The 22,619-nt window shown below is 46.9% G+C and overlaps 1 protein-coding gene across 9 annotated transcripts in view; it reads right to left on the minus strand.

Annotated features, from left to right (window-relative positions):
- Positions 1–22,619, minus strand: part of BIN1 (bridging integrator 1) — a 114,810-nt gene that overhangs the window by 11,997 nt on the left and 80,194 nt on the right. For 3 of the 9 annotated variants that reach the window (XM_075317034.1, XM_075317039.1, XM_075317040.1), the window contains exons 5-12: positions 21,254–21,349; positions 18,113–18,220; positions 17,395–17,487; positions 12,588–12,673; positions 11,649–11,724; positions 10,827–10,918; positions 8,474–8,518; positions 7,137–7,305 (exon numbers count right to left, since the gene is read on the minus strand). In XM_075317034.1, the coding sequence (XP_075173149.1) occupies positions 7,137–7,305; positions 8,474–8,518; positions 10,827–10,918; positions 11,649–11,724; positions 12,588–12,673; positions 17,395–17,487; positions 18,113–18,220; positions 21,254–21,349 (765 nt within the window). Of the gene's footprint in view, positions 1–2,385; positions 2,515–7,136; positions 7,306–8,473; positions 8,519–10,826; positions 10,919–11,648; positions 11,725–12,587; positions 12,674–17,394; positions 17,488–18,112; positions 18,221–21,253; positions 21,350–22,619 lie in introns of all 9 variants that reach the window. The other 6 variants (XM_075317031.1, XM_075317038.1, XM_075317032.1 and 3 more) reach the window with 5 other exon arrangements.

Consider the following 22,619-nt stretch of genomic DNA (forward strand, 5'->3'; position numbering starts at 1 on the left):
CTCATATCAGACCTATGGAAGCATCTGTAAACCGTTACCAAAGCATAAAAAAATGCATGCAAGAACCGGAGCATGCAAACAGCTACCACCAGACATGCACAGACAACGGCCCCAGCGGACAGTGGCCCCAGAATTATGGAACCAGCAGCAAAGTGACGCTCGTCCAGAGTCTGACGCACCAGGATCAGAACTGGTGCAAAGTGGAGCAATCACTCATCACAGCCAATCAGATTCCAGCACTCAGATTTCAGAAGTCCTTTAGTAAATGAAATCTATACTCTGATTGGCTGCTCCACTTTACATCAATCTGGAAAATTCTCCCCCTTTTCCTTATAGAAATTTCCATTCCGGCCAGTGTCCGCTGGTGATCGTGCAGGGGTCTGCAACCTGTGGCTGGAAGGCCATGCTGAGGGCTGTAGTATCAGCTGCATCGCAGGTTGCAGACCATTGAGGATACACTGTGTTATTATTACAGAGGTGTCACTCCTTATCGAGCCCAGAGATCCTAAAATATGTGACTCTCCCTCCCTCCCCCGGGGCAGTGACCGCTGCGCCCCGAGCAGAAATATCACATAAAGTCAAGACTAGTGATCAGTAACATGTTACAGAATGTGCAGATGCTAAGAAACTTTGTAACTCCAATAATCATATACTCCAATCACAACCAGAGCTGCATTCAGTATTCTCCCAGACCACAGGGCATCGAATTGCTCTGCTGCCTGCGCTGGTGCACACTCAGTTCATGTATAATAAGATGTAGGTAGAGGTAACAGCAGAATCCAGCTCTGGATGTGAATGGAGTATAACATATGATGTAACAGGAGAATGCAGCTCTGGATGTGAATGGAGTATAACATATGATGTAACAGGAGAATGCAGCTCTGGATGTGACGGAAGAATAAAATAGGATGTAAAAGCAGAATAATGACTGCAGCTCTGGAGATGACTGTAGGTTAAGACATGATGTAACAGCAGAATAGTGACTGCAGCTCTGGAGGTAACTGGATAACAATGCACGATGTAACAGCAGAATAGTGACTGCAGCTCTGGAGGTGACTGGATAACAATGCACAATGTAACAGCAGAATAGTGACTGCAACTCTGGAGGTGACTGGATAACAATGCACGATGTAACAGCAGAATAGTGACTGCAGCTCTGGAGGTGACTGGATAACAATGCACGATGTAACAGCAGAATAGTGACTGCGACTCTGGAGGTGACTGAAGGATAAGACATGATGTAACAACAGAATAGTGACTGTTGCTCTGAATGTGACCGGAATGTCAGACACGATGTAACAGGAGAATAGTGGTTGCAGCTCTGGAGGTAACTACAGGATAAGACACAATGTAGCAATAGAATAGAGATTACAGCTCTGGAGATGACTGGAGAATAAGACACGAAGTAACAGCAGAATAGTGACTGCAGCTCTGGAGGTGACTGGAGGATAAGACTGGATGTAACAAAACAGTGACTGCAGCTCTGGAGGTGACTGGAGGATAAGACATGATATAACAGCAGAATAGTGACTGCAGCTTTGGATTTGATTAAAGGATTAAACATGATGTAACAGCAGAATAGTGCCTGCAGCTCTGGAGGTGAATAGAGGATAAGACATGATGTAATAACAGAATAGTGACTGCAGCTCTGCAGGTGACTGAAGGATAAGATATGGTGTAACAGCAGAATAGTGCCTACAGCTTAGGAGGTGAATAGAGGTTAAGACATGATGTAACAGAATAGTGACTGCAGCTCTGGAGGTGAATTGAGGATTAGACACAATGTAACACCAGAATAGTGACTGCAGCTCTGGAGGTGACTGAAAGATAAGACATGGTGTAACAGCAGAATTGTGGCTGCAGCTCTGGAGGTGAATAGAGGTTAAGACATAATGTAACAGCAGAATAGTGACTGCAGCTCTGGAGGTGAATAGAGGATAAGACATGATGTAACAGCAGAATAGTGACTGCAGCTCTGGAGGTGAATAGAGGATAAGACATGATGTAACAGCAGAATAGTGACTGCAGCTCTGGAGGTGAATAGAGGTTAAGACATGATGTAACAGAATAGTGACTGCAGCTCTGGAGGTGAATAGAGGATAAGACACAATGTAACACCAGAATAGTGACTGCAGCTCTGGAGGTGACTGGAGGATAACACACGATGTAGCAGTAGAATAGATATTGCAGCTCTGGATATGACTGGAGTATTAGATATGATGTAATATAAGATTTACAAAGTTGCTTGACATTATTAGACCTGATGGACTAATAAACATTTGTATCCTCCCCTTTCTCTGTCCCCTCTGGTCTTCTCCACAAGTGACACCTCGTGTGGCTCTCATGCAGGTGTTAGTATTTGGGGGGTGGGCGGCAGCCGCTGACCTGTGAGGGGGTGGTCACACTTATGTCGGGCACAAAATTGTCATCAAACAGACCGATGATATTCTCCTGCTTGATGTCCTTGGAGGGCGTATGTTTTGGTGGTGGTGGAACCGGAGGGCCTTTCCTCAGCTACATGCAAGTAAATTAACAGCAAAGACAATCCAAACGACCCCCCACCCAAAAAGAAAAAAGGGGAAAACACAAATATACAAAAATATTATTAGAAAAAAAAAAAAGGAAACACAGAACCTCAGGGTCCATCACATGTCAGGTGATTTCACCGCTGCAATGGATGAACCTTGCACAAAAACATCAATTATTATTACACCGACAATACAGACACAAAAGCAAATAAATTACAACATGTGAAAGAAAATGGACACCGGAATCACAGACCGGGGACGGGTATCAGTTTCTATATGCTGGACGGTCCATGAACAATGCAGAATTCACTAACGTTACAATCTATTATCAAATAGAAAATGCAATTATTTGTAATTCTGCAATGTGCCAGCAGGTGGCGCTGCTGCTCCTTCAAAAAGACTGACATGGACTGGAGAAAAATGATCCCTACAATTGTCTCCTAGTGATGCCCTGCGCCGTCTCTGCTGTGAGCACAGCTCTGGGGTACACACTTCTGCAGCTTCCTTATTTTCAATGTTTCATCATGGGGCATTAGTAAGTGCTGGCTGCGGTGCAGTATTACACCACGCTGCTGTCCTCCGCCCGGGGACATAATACTGCTGTGCAATGCCGCAGAAACTAGGATTTCTGGAGATATAGAGAAGTAGAAGAGACGTCAGCAGCGCAGACAGTGTGCGCAGCAGAATAGGAAATGCCCCGAGCCCTGCGCCTTCATAAAGCCAGGCAGCGGCCACCTCTAGCCAGCCAGGACACAGAAAAGCATCACTGAGGGTGGATGGACAGATAGATATATAGAGAGATACATAGATATATACATAGATAAATAGAGGGATAGATAGATAGATAGATAGATAGATAGATAGATAGATAGATAGATAGATAGAGGGATAGATAGAGGGATAGATAGATAGATAGATAGATAGATAGATAGATAGATAGATAGATAGATAGATAGATAGATAGAGGGATAGATAGATAGATAGATAGATAGATAGATAGATAGATAGATAGATAGATAGATAGATAGATAGATAGAGGGAAAGATAGAGGGAAAGATAGAGGGATAGATAGAGGGATAGATAGATAGATAGATAGATAGATAGAGGGATAGATAGATAGAGGGATAGATATATAGATAGATAGATAGATAGATAGAGGGATAGATAGATAGAGGGATAGATAGATAGAGGGATAGATAGATAGAGGGATAGATAGATAGAGGGATAGATAGATAGATAGATAGATAGATAGATAGATAGATAGATAGATAGATAGATAGATAGATAGATAGATAGATAGATAGAGGGATAGATAGATAGATAGATAGATAGATAGATAGAGGGATAGATAGATAGAGGGATAGATAGATAGAGGGATAGATAGATAGAGGGATAGATAGATAGAGGGATAGATAGATAGATAGATAGATAGATAGATAGAGGGATAGATAGATAGATAGATAGATAGATAGATAGATAGAGGGATAGATAGAGGGATAGATAGATAGAGGGATAGATAGATAGAGGGATAGATAGATAGAGGGATAGATAGATAGATAGATAGATAGATAGATAGATAGATAGATAGATAGATAGAGGGATAGATAGATAGAGGGATAGATAGATAGATAGATAGAGGGATAGATAGATAGATAGAGGGATAGATAGATAGATAGAGGGATAGATAGATAGATAGAGGGATAGATAGATAGAGGGATAGATAGATAGAGGGATAGATAGATAGATAGATAGATAGATAGATAGATAGATAGATAGATAGATAGATAGATAGATAGATAGAGGGATAGATAGATAGAGGGATAGATAGATAGAGGGATAGAGGGATAGATAGATTGATTGATTTGATTTGATTTGATTTGATTTGATAGATAGATAGATAGAGGGATAGATAGATAGAGGGATAGATAGATAGATAGATAGATAGATAGAGGGATAGATAGATAGAGGGATAGATAGATAGATAGATAGATAGATAGATAGATAGAGGGATAGATAGAGGGGATAGATGGATAGATAGATAGATAGATAGATAGATAGAGGGATAGATAGAGGGATAGATAGATACATAGATAGATAGATAGATAGATAGATAGATAGATAGAGGGATAGATAGATAGATAGATAGATAGATAGATAGATAGATAAATAGATAGATAGATAGATAGATAGATAGATAGATAGAGGGATAGATAGATAGATAGAGGGATAGATAGAAAGATAGATGATAGATAGATAGATGGAGGGATAGATAGAGGGATAGATAGATAGATAGAGGGATAGATAGATAGATAGAGGGATAGATAGAAAGATAGATGATAGATAGATAGATGGAGGGATAGATAGAGGGATAGATAGATAGATAGATAGAGGGATAGATAGATAGATAGATAGATAGATAGATAGATAGATAGATAGAGGGATAGATAGATAGATAGATAGATAGATAGAGGGATAGATAGATAGATAGAGGGATAGATAGAGGGATAAATAGATAGATAGATAGATAGATAGAGGGATAGATAGATAGATAGATAGATAGATAGATCGATAGATGATAAACTATTTTCGTAACATTGTATACACTGCAGTTTCTTATGGATCCACAATAAGGAACTAAGGGGTACTTTACACGCTGCGACATCACTAGCGATTGCTTGCGATGTCGAGCATGATAGCTCCCGCCCCCATCGCTCGTGCAAGATTTGGTGATCGCTGCCGTAGCGAACATTATCGCTACGGCAGCGTCACACGCACATACCTTGACAGCGACGTCGCTGTGACCGCCGAACAATCCCTCCTTCAAGGGGGAGGAGCGTTCGGCATCATAGCGACGTCACTGAGGCGTCACTAAGCGGCCGGCCAATAGAAGCGGAGGGGCGGAGATGAGCGTAACGTAACATCCCGCCCACCTCCTTCCTTCCGCATTGCCGGTGGAGGCAGGTAAGGAGATGTTCCTCGTTCCTGCGGTGTCACATAGTGATGTGTGCTGCCGCAGGAACGAGGAACAACATCGTACCAGCAGCAGCAACGACATTAAGGAAATGAATGACGTGTCAACGGTCATCGTTTTTGAACAATTTTCGATCGTTGATCGTCGCTCATTGGTGTCACACGCTGCGATGTCGCTACCGGCGCCGGATGTGCGTCACTAACAACATGACCCCGACGATATATCATTACCGATGTCACAGCGGGTAAAGCCCCCTTTAGTCCCTAATATAAAATCATTTTTGTCACAATTCTGCCATAAACCTGCTTGAATTGTGGCAAAACCCCTAGACTGCGAAAAAATTGTGACTTTTTAGTTTTTTTGGAGGTTTCTACACCAGTCCCCGCAATCTCCACCAGCTCTTTAAAAAGTGGAAACGTTTAGCCAAGAAGGACCATGGCGACACCTTCATCATAATGTCCGCCAGACATACACTGCAGTGACTGGCGGACATTGCTTGCGGTGACATGCGGCAGCTGGAAGATTCGCCAAATACAATAAGAGGTGAATGACTCCTAATAAATTTAGCGCATCATTCTCCAGTGCACACAACACGCGAGTCGTGATGAGTCGGGGACATAACCGCTAGAACGCTGCACACGCTACAGGAGAACAGTATGAAGCCACAGAGGATCCAATAGAAAAAGACAGTGGTGCAAGAAAGGTCTCATCCCCCTGATCACCTTATAGATCTCGGATCCCGTGACAGTGATCCACCCGTCCATTACAGACACTACAGTCTACACAATGTTTGCAGGAAAGCAGATTCCAGATGCTGCAGAGGATTAGAAGACGTCAGTCAGTGACCAGGACAAGATGAAGGTCGTCAGGAGAAGGAGAAGTCGGAGCTCAGAGAGTCAGAACTTGATTACTGGGGATAATCAAGTGAAATCCTGAAGGTTACAACCAGTGACATGAGACACGTAATGCTCGAGATCATGATGGCACCAGGAATGGTCCATGGACACGCTCATGGAGGAGGACAGGAGAGGACATCATAATGATGGACTGGAAACAGCTACAACATAGTGAGGGGTGGTCTATGAGCCGAGACTCCAATGATCAGTAACATAAAGAGACCCTGGTGCTTTGTAGACCACCCAAACCTGTCCTGTACAAACTGAAAACCCACAATAGACCACAGAGGTGTGAAATGGCACAAATCTATGATGGAAACCAAAAGGAGATTGGACCCTCTACAGAACATCATGGAGAGGAAGGGGCATATCGATGGGATCCAAACTCAGACACCTCCAATATTCTCATCTGATCAGTCTATAAGACATGGGGGGAACCCCTGAAAACAGGCCATGGACATCAAGATTTAGCCCCTCTAACACACGGGTTTCAAGATGTTCAACCAAGAGGCAAATCCTACTAAAATATCCACAATCTGAGTGACATCGCATGGGAAATCAGGAGGGTCATCATAACTGGTGTCCACTCGTTTGCCTCCATTAATGAGGAGTCTATCCGACCATAGACCATATTTCGATCTTGCTGTCCATGGCCAGTTGTGGGTGTCCGGGGCGGCTGCATAATGAGATGTCGGAGGTTTCTACTGACTCTACTAACGGACTCTTTGGGTCTTGGGATACCTGAGAAGGCGATTTAGATATGACCACAGTTGGGGCATCCACCAAGAAGGAGGCGGGAGCAGATGGTTCCTCAGAGGCATGGTTGGTGGTCTTGGGCTCTGTACTTGCAGCAGGAGGTCCATCCGGAGGGGAGGATGGAGTCTTATTCACCTTTGCAGGGCTGGAGTCACTGCAGAAACAACATAGACATGTAAAACATTAGTTCACGTCACATGGACCCCTGACCTGGACCACGGATGGGGCCAAGTGTTCAGGGATTGGTCATGCTCCAGTTCACAGGAGGTCTCAGCCATGACCTCTGATGATCCCTGCAAAGATCACTTGTTAGGGCGAAGGGACATATTTAATACGTGTCCATCGTACCCCGCAACATCTGCACGTCTCTAGGGGAATACGTTGCATGCAAGGAGGCAGCACAAGACTGTATCGGGGGCTATCCACAGCCGGAGAGCTTCGTAGATTAGAGCATGGCCCTTTTGTTCCATCGTGTGCCGATTTTATCATCTCCATTATGGGATTAAAGAAGCATGCAGAAATACGAGAAAACGCAAACCACGCATTAAAGGGTTAACACAAGGGTATAACGTGGCCCTCATTATTCTACAGCTGCATTTAGGGTTAATTTTTTTTTATTAATTTCTTATTGGGGGCAAAGGGAGGTCAATAGTCCCTTCTGCTCTATGAGGACAGTAGCAGGCGGTGGCCCCCCGGGTACAGTTTACATTGGGGGTCTACGTTATGCAAAACAGAATCAGAAAAACATGACCACGCTCTTCCACAAACAGCGCCCCCCCAGTCACAGATGCTTTGTGGAATTGCAGCTCAGCCTTATTTATTTCAATAGAGCTGAGCTGCAATACCAGAGGCAACCTATGAACAGGGGTGGCGCTATAACTAAAGAAGCCGACTATGTCTTTATAAACCTATGAAACTCTATAAACTACGGGTAAATGCTCGATATAAACTTAAAGAGACAATAAAATTAGATCAAATTGATCCGATGGTCCCATACTGAAGTGAAGGGGGGTCTATTCGGGTTATGTGCATGAACGGGATATCCCAGCCAATCAGATCCCTAGGAATGAGTGACATCACTGAGGCATCCTGTGCCTCGCACCTCGAATGCTCATGTAACGCTGTGGCCAGGTAACAGGCCGGCGACCGCACACAGGCATGCAAAAAGGAGGAAAACGTATATTAACGGCCACACATAAAACATGAAGACTTCTGTCAGGGGAGGATTACAGCTGACGACAGACACCAAATCATTAGTGGAGATTATGACATCACACGCATTAATGGTCCCCCGTCACTGCGCCATGCTGCGCCACCACTACCTGATCCGCTTTAGTTTCAGCCGGGAGAACAGGTTTGCTTTCTTTCTGTTGGAAGGGTCAGGGGGGCAATTACTTTAATGATTGTTAAAAGATTAAAACCAGAAATAATCTAATGTAATGAGACCCAGAAACCAAACCTCCATATATCAGGGGCAGATGATCCCTCAAATCTGCGCCCAAAGATCCAAACAGGAGTCATGGACAAGGTCCAAGCCAAACGCAACGCAACGTGACTGACCCCGGAGATCAGCTGGAGATGGAAATCTTATGCACGCCTTAAAGGGGTTGTCCCCACTTTTACACTGTTGGTGTATCCTTAGAATAGGTCATCACTGTCTGATCGGTTAGGGTCCGACACCCGGCAGCCTCGCCGATCAGCTGCTCTTAGTGCCGGCGGCGGCAGCAGGCAATGCTCAGTTCCGGAGCTGCTCTGTCTTCTGATAGCCGCCTCGGCCAGGTATTGCACATCGCCCCCTATTGATTTGAATAGGAGGCGGTACCACACCGTGGCCACTATCACAAGACAGGGCAACTCCGGAACCAAGCACTTCCTAATGACGCCACCGGCACCAAGAACTGCAGATTGGTGGGGTACCAATGTCAGATCCCAGCCAATGAGACATTGACGACCTATACTAAGGACAGACCATGATTGTAAAAGTAGTGGCAACCTCTTTAATTTAAAGGGGATGTCAGTGTTGGACAATTTTCCCTTTTACGGGTCCCATATTGATAAACTGATTGTGGAGGGTTCAACTGTTGGGACCTCTTAAAGGGATCTGCTCACTAAATGCCCATATACCGCGGTAGCTCTACAATGAAGCCTACATGGCACACACTGAAATCAATAGGCAAACCAGACATGTCTAGAGAGATACAAAAAGGGTTGTCCACATTCATTTAGGACCCTCCGCGCCGTCCGCAGTCCCCTGGAGCAGGAGCGCGGAGGATTGTCTTCATTCCAGCAATAAGTGAGATTTCCCTACAAAATTAACCCCAAGGCTAAGAGGCAAGTGTTATTAGCTAGGATACCCCTTTAAGAGACATTTAGCCGTCTGTACCAAGGTTGTTCCACTATTTATGGATAAACTCATTACCCCTTTAAATGGGATTTCTCGCGTGTTCCTTGTGTCACTTCCCCTCATATTCCCTCTGCTGCCCGCGGTACCATGAGACGGAGGATACGTGCGGGGACTGATTCATGGACTGCGGCAGTCGCCTGTGCCACCCACGCCTGACTTATGCAACAGGAGAAAGCGTAAAACAAATGTGACCTTGTGGAATCAGAGCGAGAACCTGATACAAAGCGACGGATGATGCGTCCGATTACAGGGTCCTCATCCACGTGAAGCCTAATAGTGGAGTGTGAGAGGATGGATATAGAGCGGGTGCACTGTACACCTCTAAGGTGTCAACACTGGCGACATTATCATTGGGGGTCTGTGAACCAAGACCCCAATAAGAGTGAACATGAAGAGTCACTGGCCATGCCGTATACCGATCACCCAGAAGACTACTTAAGGTTCAAACAGGTCTATGAGGTCTCCTAATATAGAAGTAAAAAATGATTATAGAGAACTCGACCCAAAATAAAGGGGATCAGAACGTCGTTTCCCCTCCACCTCCTTCATGGAACCCGAACTAAAGACGTGGAGTTACTCGAGTATCACAGAAAATGATTCAGCTTTATTACAAACGCTGCCCCACGGCCTCCCCCACGCGCCACCCCACGGCCTCCCTCACACGCCGCCCCACGGCCTCCCCCACACGCCGCCCCACGGCCTCCCCCACACGCCGCCCCACGGCCTCCCCCACACGCCGCCCCACGGCCTCCCCCAGACGCCGCCCCACGGCTTCCCCCAGACGCAGCCCCACGGCCTCCCCCAGACGCAGCCCCACGGCCTCCCCCAGACGCAGCCCCACGGCCTCCCCCAGACGCAGCCCCACGGCCTCCCCCAGACGCAGCCCCACGGCCTCCCCCAGACACAGCCCCACGGCCTCCCCCAGACGCCGCCCCACGGCCTCCCCCAGATGCAGCCCCACGGCCTCCCCCAGATGCAGCCCCACGGCCTCCCCCAGACGCAGCCCCACGGCCTCCCCCAGACGCAGCCCCACGGCCTCCCCCAGACGCAGCCCCACGGCCTCCCCCAGACGCCGCCCCATGGCCTCCCCCACACGCCGCCCCACAGCCTCCCCCAGACGCTGCCCCACCAGACGCTGAACCACGGCGTCCCGCAGACGCAGCCCCACGGCCTCCCCCAGACACTGCAGCATACTACTCCAGAATATTGCCCAGTGCACTGCAGCAGTCACTCCAGCAGACCCTTCTCCAGACGCCAGTGCTGACACTCACCTAGGCTGGGCTTTCACAGTGAAGGCGTTAGTGGAAGGTTTCCCCTCTTGAGTCTCCAGTGTCTTCATGACATCATTGAGGTTTTGATGCAGCTGCAAAAATGAAAGTTAATTTATAGTCAGAAAATGTCATTCTAATCAAAAAACCTGGAACCCTGCGGCCTCCACACTGCAAAACTGCCAAACAGAGGCCAAAAGAGAGGCCAGTGTGGACTGGAGCAACCTGAGCAGCGTTAGCTCAGCGATCGTGCTGGTAAAGTCATCTTTATTGGATTAAAGCGAATCTGTCACCAGGTTTTTATCACCTAATCTGAGAGCGGCAGAATGTAGAGACAGAGACCCTGATTCCAGCGGTGTGTCACTTGTTATATTTTATCAGCAGGACACCATAATTACAAGACTAGTAAACTTGCTGCCATGTGGTCCTCCATTTCCATGAGCTCTCCCATCATTGATAGGCCACTTTCTGCCTATGCGCAGTGTACATACAGCTGTCAGTCCAACCTGCAGCAGATAAAACAGGGATTTTATCAAAACTGCAATAAGAAGCCTTGTAAGTGACACATTGCTGGAATCAAGGTCTCTGCTGCTCTGATGATGACATAATATACCCAGTATATTTCCAGTAAATGCTACACACGGACAATGCAATGTCTGCAGACCCCTTATCTCTTCCCAGCCTCTGGGGGGCAGCTGTACCCCACCTACTCCTGGCTCCTGGATTGGTCTAGGGACACTTTTCTGCCTATTCTTAGCCGCTGACATAATGCTCCCACCCTGCCGTCCTGTATACAGGGAAGGACGCGTGGATTTGGGATCTTACCTTACCCATCTCTTTATGGAAGTTCTCCTCCAGACCAGCAATACTCTGGAATGTGTTGACATAAAAACCAACACGGCTGCAAAAAAAAAATACAACAAAAAGTAAAACAATCACTGCAATATCTTCATTCCGCAGAATGTGACATTTCCTGAACTCCAGAACGTCAGTCACATATTGGGGTTTTATAGCTTAAACGGCTGAAGCCCCATGGTGTAAAGTGCCAGCATCAGGGGCAAGGAAAGGATTTTGTGCCCCCCTAACCTGCGGCCTGTGAGCCCTCCCCGAGCCCCCTCCACCAGATTAGAATTGAACCTCCCGCCCCTGAGCCTTATAGTAAACGGAGAAAAATACTGATTTAATCATTTGGTAATTTTGGTTGCTGCCTATGTAGAGCGCAGCAAGTGATGACAAACTCATCTCATCTTTTAGGTGTTTGTGTCTGAGGCAAGTGCTCCCTCAGGTCTCCCCCATCCTCCACCCTGTGCTGCAGAGATAAAACAAAGCAGCGTAAACGTCAACTATCCCCCCAAACAGCTCTGCATGGCTTATATGGAATCGGTTTGTGCTAATTTGATGGTCAGCAGGAGTCTATCATTAAAGGACTCGTAATCCTGCTGCCATGTATCCATGAGCTCTGTATAACCTCACCACTGACTGGCAGCTTACTGCCTATGCAGTGTACAGACAGCTGTCAATCAATGGTGTGGGTGGGGTTATGCAGAGCTCAGCATTCACAGACCTGCTAAATCAGCAGCAGATAAAACTTATCAAAACTACAGCAAGCAGCTCAGTAAATAACACGTCTTTGGAATTAGGGTCTCTGTCCCAACATCACGCTCCTCCCAGAGGGGGGAGCAACAACTTTTAACTACAACGGATAAGGGGCTAGGCTTTACAAAGGATTAAACTCCGCTTTATTTCTCATGTGTATGTACACACCTATTCCATAATGACGGCAGCTCCTCCTGTAAGTCGGCATTCATTTCTTCAAACACTTTCTGGGATTTTAGCAGCTCCTCTTCAGCCTGAGCAACACAAGAGGAAAAAAATCAGACCAAGAAACAAGAGTCTGCTGAGAGGGAGGAGCTGGAGAGCAGAGAGGGAGGAGCTGGAGAGCTGAGAGGGAGGAGCTGGAGAGCAGAGAGGGAGGAGCTGGAGAGCAGAGAGGGAGGAGCTGGAGAGCTGAGAGGGTGGAGCTGGAGAGCAGAGAGGGAGGAGCTGGAGAGCTGAGAGGGAGAAGATGGAGAACTGAGAGGGTGGCGCTGGAGAGGTGAGAGGGAGGAGCTGGAGAGCTGAGAGGGGGGAGCTGGAGAGCTGAGAGGGAGGAGCTGGAGAGCTGAGAAGGAGAAGCTGAAGCTGGAGAGCTGAGAAGGAGGAGCTGGAGAGCTGAGAGGGAGAAGCTGGAGAGCTGACAGGGGGGAGCTGGAGAGCTGAGAGGGAGGAGCTGGAGAGCTGAGAGGGAGGAGCTGGAGAGCTGAGAGGGAGGAGCTGGAGAGCTGAGAAGGAGAAGCTGAAGCTGGAGAGCTGAGAAGGAGGAGCTGGAGAGCTGAGAGGGAGAAGCTGGAGAGCTGACAGGGGGGAGCTGGAGAGCTGAGAGGGAGGAGCCGGAGAGCCGAGAGGGAGGAGCTGGAGAGCTGAGAGGGAGGAGCTGGAGAGCTGAGAGGGGGGAGCTGGAGAGCTGAGAGGGAGGAGCCGGAGAGCTGAGAGGAAGTAGCTGGAGAGCAGAGAGGGAGGAGCTGGAGAGCAGAGAGGGAGAAGCTGGAGAGCATAGAGGGAGGAGCTGGAGAGCTGAGAGGGAGAAGCTGGAGAGCTGAGAGGGAGGAGCTGGAGAGCTGAGAGGGAGAAGCTGGAGAGCTGAGAGGGAGAAGCTGGAGAGCTGAGAGGGAGGAGCTGGAGAGCTGAGAGGGAGAAGCTGAAAAGCTTAGAGGGAGAAGCTGGAGAGCTGAGAGGGAGAAGCTGGAGAGCTGAGAGGGAGGAGCTGGAGAGCTGAAAGGGAGGAGCTGTAGAGCTGAGAGGGAGGAGCCGTAGAGCTGAGAGGGAGAAGCTGGAGAACTGAGAGGGAGGAGCTGGAGAGCGGCGTGGAGGACTCGAAGCAATCCACTGCCTCCATCTTCTGCTCCTCCTCCTACTCATAGCATGAAATAGAGGAGAGAATATGTAGCAACATCTCCCCTCTCCCCCTCTTCTCTCCGCAACTCTCCTCATTTTTCCTCCCCTCCTCATCCTCTCCTCACTCACTTTTCCTTTGCTTGCCTCTTGATCTTTCGTCTCTCTCCTCCACCACTCCATCTCCTTCCTTATCTTACCTCTCCTCCTCATCTCTCCTCTCCTCTGCATATCTCTTGTCCTCCTACTCTCTCCTGCTCTCCTCATCTCTCCTCTCTGCATCTCTCCTCTCCTCCGCATCTCTCCACTCTTCCGCATCTCTCCACTTCTCCGCATCTCTCTTCTCTCCTCTCTGCCTCTTCTCTCCTCTCTGCCTCTTCTCTCCTCCACACCTCTCCTCCACATCTCACCTCCACATCTCACCTCTCCTCCGCATCTCTCTTCTCTCCTCTCCTCCTCTTCTCTCCTCTCTGCCTCTTCTCTCCTCCACACCTCTCCTCCACATCTCACCTCTCCTCCACATCTCACCTCTCCTCCACATCTCTCCTCTCCTCCACATCTCTCCTCTCCTCCACATCTCTCCCTTCCCTTCCTCTCCGTATCTCTTCCCTCCCTTCCACTTCTCTATGTGTTCAGTTACTTTGTTACTCAATATAAGCGTTTTTGGTGACTAAGGGGTGCTTCACACATAGCGAGATCGCTACCGAGATCGCTGCTGAGTCACGGTTTTGGTGACGCAACAGTGAACTCATTAGCGATCTCGCTGTGTGTAACACTGAGCAGCGATCTGGCCCCTGCTGCGAGATCGCTGCTCGTTACACACAGCCCTGGTTCGTTTTCTTCAAAGGCGCTCTCCCGCTGTGACACACAGATCGCTGTGTGTGACAGCGAGAGAGCGACAAATGAAGCGAGCAGGGAGCAGGAGCCGGCGTCTGACAGCTGTGGTAAGCTGTAACCAAGATAAACATCGGGTAACCAAGGTGGTTACCCGATATTTACCTTAGTTACCAGCCTCCGCAGCTCTCACGCTGCCTGTGCTGCCGGCTCCGGCTCTCTGCACATGTAGCTGCAGTACACATCGGGTTAATTAACCCGATGTGTACTGTAGCTAGGAGAGCAGGGAGCCAGCGCTAAGCAGTGTGCGCGGCTCCCTGCTCTCGCGGTTATGATCGCTGCTTCGGCTGCTGTGTTTGACAGCTAAGCAGCGATCATAACAGCGACTTACAAGGTCGCTGTTACGTCACAGAAAATGGTGACGTAACAGCGACCTCGTTGTCGCTGTCGCTTAGTGTGAACCAGCCCTTAGGAAGTTTATGACAATTTACAGGATGACTGCAGGTACAGAAGGAGCGAGGCCACAGCTAATGGATGAGAAAAGATGTCACTTTCCCCTAATAATAAGATTGACAGACCTTCTCACTTATTTTCAGATTTCTTTTATGTTTAATGTAAATGTGCCTCAAAGACAAAGAAGGGAGGAGAGGCTGCTGTTTACTTATAGCTGAGGAGAGCAAACAGCAAAAAGAGGCTGATAATCCGGCATCAATGCCAAGACTATCAGAACTTCTCTAATAAGGGTGTGTATATCTGCAACCTCCTTAGCTCGGTGCTTTGCTCCCACTGCCCACCCTGATACAATGTAATAATCCTCATGATATTTATGAATAAGATTTCAGTAATCAGAGAATGACACAATGTAACAACACACGAGACACAATGTAGACACTTCTACTGAACACACAAGCACCAGGAATGTCACAAGATCCTCGTATCCACCGCAGGACAAGGATGGAAATTATCAGCTGGGATATTAGTAATGAAATTATCAGATTTCAGCAAATAAAGCTTAAATGTTGTGTAATGAGAGTTTCTGTGACTTTCTGCTTGCTGGCATTGAATAGAAGCCTCATTGGATGTTCCCAGCAGAGGATGAGCGTGCACTCGTCACGTGATGTTTGTTACAATTACACATGACCAGAACAGGGTTTCACCTTTTTGTTCTAAACAATGAAAGTTTCTATTCAAGAACAGGAATCAGAGATCTTGAAAGCCCCAGACATGTACATATGTGTTAGAGACTTGCAGGAAGTCTCCTTATAGCACAGATAATCATTGTATGTCACTACTAAGATTTGGATGATATCTGAAACGTGGTGAGACGGGAACATGGGTGCACGTCTGCATGTGACACTAATGCACTGCTGCCTGGATATAAAGTAACGCAGGGGTCATATGCTGCACCCATGGGCACCAAGGTAGTGATGGGTCCTCCTGAACGACTACAACTCCGATCAGACGGACACACAGATCATGTGACATTCCTCAGTACAACATACAGACAGCAGAGATCTGAGCTCAGTCCACGGCGCCGGATCAATAACTCAGGGTATATCAATTATTGATCACAATTTAAAAGTTTTGATTTTCTTTAAATTTTTCAGTGAAAAATAATTTGGTTTAATTCCAGTGTCGTCACCACGTAATGCAGAAAAGCCTGAGAGAAAGGGACAAGATCCCCCCAGGGACGAATGTGAACAGAACGAAGCCCCAGAAAGGGAGGAGAGAAAGAAGAGGAGGAAGAAGACAAAAGAAAAGAGGAAGAAAGTACGAGGGCAGCAAATATAATCACTACTAATTAACCACGATTATATAACAGAACTGTATAATGTGGAGCTCTCTGAGGGAGTATCACACAGGATAGGATTAGATACACCAGACAGTATCACACAGGATAGGATTAGATACACCAGACAGTATCACACAGGATAGGATTAGATACACCAGACAGTATCACACAGGATAGGATTAGATACATCAGACATTATCACACAGGATAGGATTAGATACAGCAGATAGTATCACACAGGATAGGATTAGATACAGCAGATAGTATCACACAGGATAGGATTAGATACAGCAGACAGTATCACACAGGATAGTATTAGATACACCAGACAGTATCACACAGGATAGGATTAGATACACCAGACAGTATTACACAGGATAGGATTAGATACAGCAGATAGTATCACACAGGATAGGATTAGATACAGCAGACAGTATCACACAGGATAGTATTAGATACACCAGACAGTATCACACAGGATAGGATTAGATACACCAGACAGTATCACACAGGATAGGATTAGATACACCAGACAGTATCACACAGGTTAAGATTAGATACAGCAGAGAGTATCACACAGGATAGTATTAGATACAGCAGACATTATCACACAGGATAGGATTAGATACAGCAAACAGTATCACACAGGATAGGATTAGATACACGGCTCAACAGACAGTATCACACAGGATAGGATTAGATACCTGGCTCAGCAGACCGTATCACACAGGAGAGGATTAGATACACAGCTCAGCAGACAGCATCACACCGGATAGGATTAGATACACAGCTCAGCAGACAGTGTCACACAGGAGAGGATTAGATACACGTCTCAGCAGACAGTATCACACAGAGTAGGATTAGATCCACTAGCTAATCAGACAGTATCTCTCATGTTAGGCTTAGATACCATGTTGGTATCCATGCTATTATAGGCTACTGGGACTGAGCGCAGCTCCGGAGGCACACGGTGATCATCTGCACAGGAGGGTTAGGACTTATCCAGGGAGTCACCTGGTTTCGGAGGAGGTTAGTCTGGGCAACCAGATGTGCCGCTATTTTCCCCTGACACCACTGAGGTGCGGCCTTTTCAAGCAACGACACGGGCTGCAAGCGATTAACACAGAAGAGACAGAGAAAGGGACAGAAGAAGAGGCTTCAATATCTGACATTCAGGGCTGTGCCATCCTGTGCCGCATGCCAAGAGAGAAGCAGTTAGATTTCCACACAGAAAGAACCATTGGCGCAGAAAAAATCAGAACTGCGGAGAACAACAAGAGCGATTAGTCACAAATCAAAACGGCAAGACAGTCCGACATCTTCACCGCACGGCCGCAATTATGGCAAATCAGCGTTAATTATCATGCACAAGACACACGGGCGGAAGGACTTCAAGGGGCGCTCCACGGAGTGACAACGGGAGTGTATAACACACGATGCAACGCAGCAGCAGTAGGAGGTTCAGCATTTATATATTACACATTATATGTGCGGTATGTGACTGCAGCGCAGGATTCAGCGAGAAACTATTACACTTTACTGGAAGGTGACAAGTAACGAGATCGGGGTCTATTCTACATCCAGGACAATCCGGGCAGTGAGCGGAGGAACCGCAACCCAAACCACAGCCTCCCTGACCCATCCATCGAGTGTAGGAATGACTGCGATAGGTTACAGCGCGCCTGCTGCCTGCACCGGGGAGGAATCTGCTGTAAGGAGGAGAGGACATTACCTTGGCAATCTTTGTGTCATCCTTCTTTTTTGCACTTTGGAGAGATTCAAAGTGATGTCTCGCACTGTCGAAATCCACCAGTTTCCTCCCTCGTTTTGCAATCCGCGACTGAAATAATGGAAGTAAGAAAAAACATTCTGATCAGAAGAAATAACATATATCAACTGAGAAACCAACAGCGGAAGGAAGAAAGAGCAAAAGAAAAGAAGAGAGCAAGAAAAGAAAGACAAGAGGCGACGAAGAAAGGAAGAGAGTAAGAAAGCAAGGAAAAAAGGAAGAGAGCAAGAAAAGAAAGAGAAGAGGCAACAAAGAAAGGAAGAGAGTGAGGAAGGAAGGATGGAAGGAAGGAAGGACGGAAGAAGGAAGAGCAAAAGACAAGAAGAGAGCAAGAAAAGAAAGACAAGAGGCGACGAAGAAAGGAAGAGAGTAAGAAAGCAAGGAAAAAAGGAAGAGAGCAAGAAAAGAAAGAGAAGAGGCAACAAAGAAAGGAAGAGAGCGAGGAAGGAAGGATGGAAGGAAGGAAGGACGGAAGGAAGGAAGAGCAAAAGACAAGAAGAGAGCAAGAAAAGAAAGACAAGAGGCGACGAAGAAAGGAAGAGAGTAAGAAAGCAAGGAAAAAAGGAAGAGAGCAAGAAAAGAAAGAGAAGAGGCAACGAAGAAAGGAAGAGAGTAAGAAAGCAAGGAAAAAAGGAAGAGAGCAAGAAAAGAAAGAGAAGAGGCAACAAAGAAAGGAAGAGAGCGAGGAAGGAAGGAAGGATGAACGAAAGGAAGGAAGGACGAGCAAAAGAAAAGAAGAGAGCAAGAAAAGAAAGACAAGAGGCGACGAAGAAAGGAAGAGAGTAAGAAAGCAAGGAAAAAAGGAAGAGAGCAAGAAAAGAAAGAGAAGAGGCAACAAAGAAAGGAAGAGAGCGAGGAAGGAAGGAAGGAAGGATGAACGAAAGGAAGGACGGAAGGACGAGCAAAAGAAAAGAAGAGAGCAAGAAAACAAAGACAAGAGGCGACGAAGAAAGGAAGAGAGTAAGAAAGCAAGGAAAAAAGGAAGAGAGCAAGAAAAGAAAGAGAAGAGGCAACGAAGAAAGGTAGAGAGTAAAGGGACCATCACACTAAGCAACATCGCTAGCAACATCGCTGCTGAGGCACAACTTGCTAGCGATGTCCCTGTGTGTGACATCCAGCAACACCCTGGCCCCTGCTGTGAGGTCGTTGGTTGTTGCTGAATGTCCTGGGCCATTTTTTAGTTGTTGCTCTCCCGCTGTGAAGCACAGATCGCTGTGTGTGACAGCGAGACAGCAACAACTAAATGTGCAGGCAGCAGGAGCCGGCTTCTGCGGACGATGGTAACCACGGTAAACATCGGGTAACCAAGAAGCCCTTACATTGGTTACCCGATATTTACCTTCGTTACCAGCGTCCGCCGCTCTCACGCAGGAAAGGAGAATGGAAAAAGGGAAGAGAGGAAGAAAAGAAGAAAGAAAGCAAGAAAAAGAAAATGGGGAAGGAAGGAAATAAAGATAGGAAGGGATACTCAGAAATAGAAAGAAAGAAGGAAAGTAGGGGGTAAGAAAGAGAGGGAGGAAGATAATGTATGGCCATATAGAAGGAAGGGAAACAAGAAAGCAATAAATGCTGAAAAGAGGAAATGAAAGGGAAGGAAGTATACAAGAGAGGAAAAAAGGAAATATGGAATAAAGCGGGAACAATAAAAGAGGAAGGAAAAAGAAAAGGAAAGAAGAAAGGGATGAATGAAGGGTGGGAGAAAGGAAAAGGGGAAGAGAAATGGAAAAAGAAAGAAAGGAAGGAGAGAAGATAGAAAAGTATGAAAAAAAAGCAAAGATGAAAGGATGAGAACAAGGAATGAAGGAAAGGAGGGAGAAAGAAAAGAAGAAGGAGAGGAAAGAAGGAAAAAGAGGAATGATGTAAGGAAGAAAAGGAGGAACAATGGAACAAGGAAATAAGAGAAATAAAGAAATAGAGTAAGAAAAAAAAATACAATAAAAAATGAAAGAAGCAAGAAAAGGGAAAGAAGAAGAAAGGATTTAAGGGATAGAGTACAGGATGATAGTTTTGAAGAAAAGAGGCAAGAATGATGAAAATCTGAAAAGCAGAAAGGAAGAATTGGAGAGGAGGAAGAATAGAAAGAAGGAAGGTAGAAAGGATCATTTGGTGGATGGAAGAAAAGAAGTCGTATGTTTAAAAGTTGAAGAATTTTTATATCCTGAAAAGTAACAAATAGAAAATGACTGAAAATGGAGATAAAACGAATATATGATCCCACATGGTGCATCCGCGAGTAATAAACTGTGTTCCCCGATAACTCGTTCTCAGCTGAGCACATGTAAGAGGATGACTCAGGGTCCCGCCAGTTCTCAGTCATGGGTTGGGCACATGTAAGAGGATGACTCGGGGTCCCGCCAGTTCTCAGTCATGGGTCGGGCACATGTAAGAGGATGACTCGGGGTCCCGCCAGTTCTCAGTCATGGGTCGGGCACATGTAAGAGGATGACTCGGGGTCCCGCCAGTTCTCAGTCATGGGTCGGGCACATGTAAGAGGATGACTCGGGGTCCCGCCAGTTCTCAGTCATGGGTCGGGCACATGTAAGAGGATGACTCGGGGTCCCGCCTGTTCTCAGTCATGGGTCGGGCACATGTAAGAGGATGACTCGGGGTCCCGCCAGTTCTCAGTCATGGGTCGGGCACATGTAAGAGGATGACTCGGGGTCCCGCCAGTTCTCAGTCATGGGTCGGGCACATGTAAGAGGATGACTCGGGGTCCCGCCAGTTCTCAGTCATGGGTCGGGCACATGTAAGAGGATGACTCGGGGTCCCGCCTGTTCTCAGTCATGGGTCGGGCACATGTAAGAGGATGACTCTGGGTCCCGCCAGTTCTCAGTCATGGGTCGGGCACATGTAAGAGGATGACTCGGGGTCCCGCCAGTTCTCAGTCATGGGTCGGGCACATGTAAGAGGATGACTCGGGGTCCCGCCAGTTCTCAGCTGAGCACATGTAAGAGGACGACTCGGGGTCCCGCCAGTTCTCAGTCATGGGTTGGGCACATGTAAGAGGATGACTCGGGGTCCCGCCAGTTCTCAGTCATGGGTCGGGCACATGTAAGCGGACGACTCGGGGACATGGCTGCTTACCTTGATATCAGGGAACTGGCCGAGATATGTGTCCATGGTCAGGAGGGCCTGGTCCACAAGCTTCTGGTGATAATCCGTCCATAACAGGTCATTGTTCTATCAAAGAAACATTAAAGTTAGTTTTCCTTGACCAAATTATGAATCTAAGCTTTCTGTGAAGAGGAAAACAGGCTACTGCTAGCTGGTATCAGCCATTTCAGTCTAGGAGCATTGTTTATAACACTGTGTAACAGGATGACCCCATGATCACTACATTGAGTCTCTGCATCGAGGACCTCCACGGCTGATATATACGGGCGGCCAACTTTATCCCTATAACATCGGCCATGTTTACGGTCCTTGTCTTATAGAGATTACTTCTCCAGTTTTAGTCTCAATCTTATGATAAAACTCCACATTTTGTTGGAGAATCTCCACATTCCTGGAATCCAGAACATTTGGATTTACCTCAAGTTTGGATTTTTCCCAAACCGCATGTTTGGTTTCGTGTGCTGATTAGGGAGTCACATACAGTCGCAGTGCGCCAGAACGCGGCAGATCCTGACATCAGGCGGGAAGAATTAATACCGCGGAGCGGCGCTCGCTAATAAACATCACAAATAACTCTGGAGAGTCCGCCATAAACGTCTTACATAAACTGTATCTAATCACCAGAGGAAACCATTAACTGCGCTGCAAAATCATTAACGATGGAGAATGCAGAGCCAAAAGGCTTAGATACGTCAGATGGTACCGCATATGGCAGGCTTAGCTACAGCAGATAGAATTGCATATGGTATTGCATATGGCAGGCTTAGATACAGCAGATGGTATTGCATATGGCAGGCTTAGATACAGATGATACTGCATAAAACAGGCTTAGATACAGCAGATTTACCGTATATTGCAGGCTAAGATACAGCAGATGGTACCGCATATGGCAGGCTTAGATACAGCAGACAGTACCACATATGACAGGCTTAAATATCACAGATGGTACCACATATGGCAGGTTTAGATACAGCAAATTGTATTGCATATGGCAGGCTTAGATATAGCAGATGGTACCACATATGGCAGGCTTAGATACAGCAGATGGTACCACATATGGAAGGATTAGATACAGCAGATGGTACCACATCTGGCAGGCTTAGATACAGCAGATGGTGCCACATATGGCAGGCTTAGATACAGCAGATGGTACCACATATGGCAGGCTTAGATACAGGAGATGGTACTATATATGGCAGGCTTAGATACAGCAGCTCAGCAGATGGTATCACACAAGGTAAGCTTAGATACAGCAGTCAGTCAGTCAATGATCTCGTATTGTAGACCTTCCTCTGTGAATCTATTCCGGCTAAGATGACACAGATTGCTGACAATG

Source organism: Anomaloglossus baeobatrachus, chromosome 7 (genome assembly GCF_048569485.1).
Source record: "Anomaloglossus baeobatrachus isolate aAnoBae1 chromosome 7, aAnoBae1.hap1, whole genome shotgun sequence".
NCBI classification, from domain to species: Eukaryota; Metazoa; Chordata; class Amphibia; order Anura; family Aromobatidae; genus Anomaloglossus; species Anomaloglossus baeobatrachus.